General features: G+C 31.2%; 1 protein-coding gene across 1 annotated transcript; it reads left to right on the forward strand.

The window, feature by feature from the left end:
• Nucleotides 1-4011: 4011 nt before the first annotated feature.
• On the forward strand, nt 4012-4275 carry LOC114376649 (precursor of CEP3-like). Its single transcript, XM_028334855.1, has one exon. It carries the CDS (start codon nt 4012-4014, stop codon nt 4273-4275), a length of 264 nt encoding a protein of 87 aa, XP_028190656.1.
• Nucleotides 4276-4539: the final 264 nt, after the last annotated feature.

Genomic DNA, 4539 nt, shown 5'->3' on the forward strand with positions numbered 1-4539 from the left:
CTATTAATTGTTTTAGGAATTTAGCTTTTCTTAGTCACGGGCATCAAGTACTTTTTAACTTATGATTTGTTTTTTTTTCCCACTGTGATGAGCCTCTAAGACAGTTCATCATCGATCTTGATGCCTCCTCTATGGGTAGAGCAAGCAAATACCAATGGCAATCAGGCTTTGTGCTTGATGAGAAACATTTTTGTAGAATAATTTCTTAACATTATTTATTTGGCTGATAAAAATTAATTAATTTTGGTGTTAACAATATCGTCATACTAGTTCGCTATATTTACTGACGTCACGTGATACTATTTTTTACTAAAAAGAAGTTGAGAAAATCTAATTGTCTAAAGTTCATTAGGCAGCGACACTAATGACATTCTAACATATGTCAGCATTTGAAAATGACTAAGCTTGCTACTTGATCACTGACTTTGGGTGACGTGGTACCGTTCTTTCATTAACACGGTTACATCACATGGATCTATTGCGCTTTTAGACAGCAAGTAAATTTGTTGCAACACAATTGATCACACAAAAAGGAAAGAAGAAAAAAAATCTCATCACTTGTTAGCTTTATTGCTTAAATTAAAACAACAAAGACAAAAACACGAGCCCAACTACACCAAAGCTAAAGGAAGAATATTACAGCAGTGCACAACAGATAAACTGGATTAAACATTCAAAATGAAAAGGATTAGACATTTATAAGACATAATTGTGAAAATGCTCTAATGTTGGTTCGGAACCTTCTGACTCAAACAAGTATATATAAGACATAATTGTGAGTTTGTGACCAAAATTTGAAATGAACAAGATTATACATTTCGATCCAATTCAATCAGTTTTTGCTGGGTTGGGTTAACGGGCCAAAGAACTCTCTTGTGCTCCCGAAGTAGAATTAGCCTCCACAACTTTAAGGCAGACTATTTTAGTATTGCATTGCATGTGCCGATTGTAAAAAGAAGTTGCACTAACAGCCAAGGCTACTTGCAACCAACCACAGCACAAATTCTTTTAACCATGACGCTGGAAAATATTCACCTTAATATTCAGTTGCAATCTAGTTGGAAAGCTTACTCTAAGTGAATTCCTAACGGAGATCCACTGTCCTCAGAAGAGAGAAATGGTTAATTAATCTTCGTGCAGGTTAAAACAAAAAAAATTAAAACACAATATATATTGATACAAAAATGACACACTGATGTAAATTTCATAGTTAGTTGAGAATTTACATACAAAATTAACATTAACCTCTTTTAAATTTAAATAAAAACAATGATGTAAAAAGAAGTATTTTTTTTTAAAGTTTGTTATCTCATTGGAGTCTGTATTTAATTGGAAAGTAATAGTATAATAATGTATTTGAATTATGAGTAGTGCATTATTATAAGTTCAGGTTCAATTGCCTTTTCAGGTTCCTCTAAAGTCAATTTACCCTTTTCAACAATTTGGGGGGAAGGGATCATTACAAGAGCTTAAATGATAAGAAAACTGAAACGCCAATGAAAAGATAATGAAAGAAAAAAAGACGAGTTTAACCGGTAATTCCATAGATTTGAATAAAAAGATACATCAATTTTTTTTTTAAAAAAAGAGTTACAATGAAAAATACATCACCATTGCTTATGACATATCCAAATACCCTTTTATAGTTCTTTTCTTCATAAAAAATCATTTACCCCGTCACAAAAACTCATTAATTAAATCAGGAAGAATATACTTAGTCAGTTTTATTATATATTGAACCCATGACTAAGAGTGACAAAATGCAGTTATTCTTAAAATTAAATAATAAACCCATCAATTTACATTCCATTTTGTCTTCTTTTTATAAAACAGTAACTCTATTCAATAAGGAAACTTTTTATACAGATATTTTTGGTAGAGTCATCTTCTCCGAGCACGTTGAGAGAGTATATCTTCTCCAATACTGAAAAGCTCACACATAATTAAGAGAGACACACAAAAGCTGCTAAGCAGCTAAGGGGTGTGTTAATTTTTTTTATAATTTTAAAAGGCAAATCATAAACAAACCAAGACTGACACAGTTAATAACAATTTGTCTCGGTTAATTAAGTGATTTAAAATTTAAATTTTGATTAAACTTTTAATATGAAATAAATTATATTAAAAAAATATATTATGCTTATGATTTTTAACAAAAATTAATCATTATTATTAACGAGACTATTTCATATTAATATTATAATCAATAAAAAAACAAATCATAATAGTATTTTTAGAATATTAATTAAACAATTAATTTTTATAAAATATATAAATTATGTAATTTATAATTTTTTATCCTTTTTATAATAAATATTTTAATTATTTAATCAATATTCTAATAACAGTTATTACTTGAAACTCCTTTTTTAAACTTTTGTGTATTTTCATTTTTTCTTGTACCGAAGTGAACCAGGCCACTAGCATACCAACTTGACATTTTATTATTTTATTATAGGTATAACAAAGCTGGCAACTTAACACCATACCTGAACACATTAAATTAATTGCTTGAAGTACAATGTTCCAGCTTTTATCGTCCCCTATACATTAATGATCTCAATCTTGAACAATCGTCACAAAAATGGCTTCAATACCCATGAAGAATTGCCTTTTCCAGTCATGTGATGTAAATTTATGTTGACCCATAAATTAGGCGGTGCAAAAGTGAACAACCACCATTTTATTAGCACGATGCATGCAATGACAGGCAAAGCGGCAAGTTCTATGAATATATATATATATATATAATCGAATAGAATATAGACCACAGGCGCACTTGTGTAATGAAATAAAAATACGTTCGAAAGTGGAGTTTTGTGAAGAAGAAAATAGAGAATATATTTAGTTATTGATATGATAAATTTCTTATTTTAAATTAAAAATATACATGTTTGTAAGCAATAAAAAAAATATGCCAAGTGCCAACTAGCTAGTCTAAGTATGATGTCTGATATTGATTCCGCTCGAGAATTCTAAAGTATTATTTGCGGTGGTTCTCTCAGTAGAGGCTAGTGATAATGTGATATAGCATGTTTGGATCAATATTCCAGTGGGATAAACTTGCATATATTGGGCATGAATATTTCAAGCTACTGACGGAAGCTTCTACGTCAAAACTAATTTGGACATGATTTTGGAAGAAATGGATGCTAGTCCAAACACACGTGTAAATGGTTTGTGTAACTGTAAAGGGACTACAATTGTAGAGTCTATAAAAATTTCACTAGAGTAACAATGACCTGTTTATAGAGTATTATTCTCTCAATTTACTCTTGATCTTGATCGAGATTGTTTCATGGTACATTTAATTCGCTTTGCAACTATGGGATCACCTATTATGACTTCAGCCCAATTCTTGCCATGAACTTTTAGGTTGGCATTACATTTTAGGTCAGGGTCAGTCATTTGTGCTAGTTCAAAAAACATGTAATTTTAAACTATTACAATGGGATCTCCCCTTTTAGTTTCATATTTTATTAAATATTTTTACTCTTATTTTCATTAGTTGTTTTTTGTTAAGTAACTATATGTTTTTTACATTTTATTTTCTATTTAACTTCCCTTATTTCTCTATAGAGTTAACTGCACACTTTCATTTCCTATTCTGCTTCTAATCTATATCCCCTTTTATTTTATTTTTATAAGAATGTAGACAGACAGAAGGTGCCTTTATTTTCCATAATCAGTATAATATAAACTAAAAATTGCGATATAAAATTTATACTATTTATAATAGTATTTTAAAAATAAATAATTTTTATTAAAGAACATCTCCTCTTTCTTTTTTTTTTCTTGAGAATCTAACTAATAAAATAAAAAAGCCCAAAGGCTGCCCACAGCCCACTACTTAGGAGATGACACGTGTAGGTCCCCACGTGCACTATTCCTTAGCTTGTGTTGAGCTCTATAAAAAGCCTCCACTGGGATCAATTGAAATATCTAGGCGATTCCACTTGCTTGCTTAGAAAATTATAGTTGAACACTGCTTGTTAATTATTACTTGATTATATGGCTCAAAACAAGTTCCTCTTGTCTTTGGTTTTGCTTGCATTGATCATTTTCTGCCAAGGGTTCCACTCCATTGAGGGAAGGTATCTCAAGTCTGGTGAAACCATCAAACATCAAATGCATAGTGGCATTTCAACAACAAATGTAGCTGACGTGTCTCCACCAACGCCACCCTCCGCGGCGGTTCCAGGTCGTGACGTTGATAATTTTAGACCCACCGCACCGGGTCACAGCCCCGGAGTTGGACACACCGTTCACAACTAAATTTATATATAACTGCCACAAGCTTTAGTGCGTGAGGTGTTATATATGTATGGTCATTTGGATAATTAAGGTTGGAATTTTCACTTTATATATTTCTTATTCAAGGGAAAGCTACGGAGCGAAATTAATACAAGCCGAAAAAGGCAGTAGCAGCGTGGGTGGATTAGTTTGAGATTATGATTGTGAATCAGTTCTAGATTTCAGACACGCGTAGCTTATTATGAATATTTTGGATTATGTACCCGACAAATGCAATAGTAATTT

The sequence above is a fragment of the Glycine soja genome, chromosome 11 (genome assembly GCF_004193775.1).
Source record: "Glycine soja cultivar W05 chromosome 11, ASM419377v2, whole genome shotgun sequence".
Lineage (NCBI taxonomy): Eukaryota > Viridiplantae > Streptophyta > Magnoliopsida > Fabales > Fabaceae > Glycine > Glycine soja.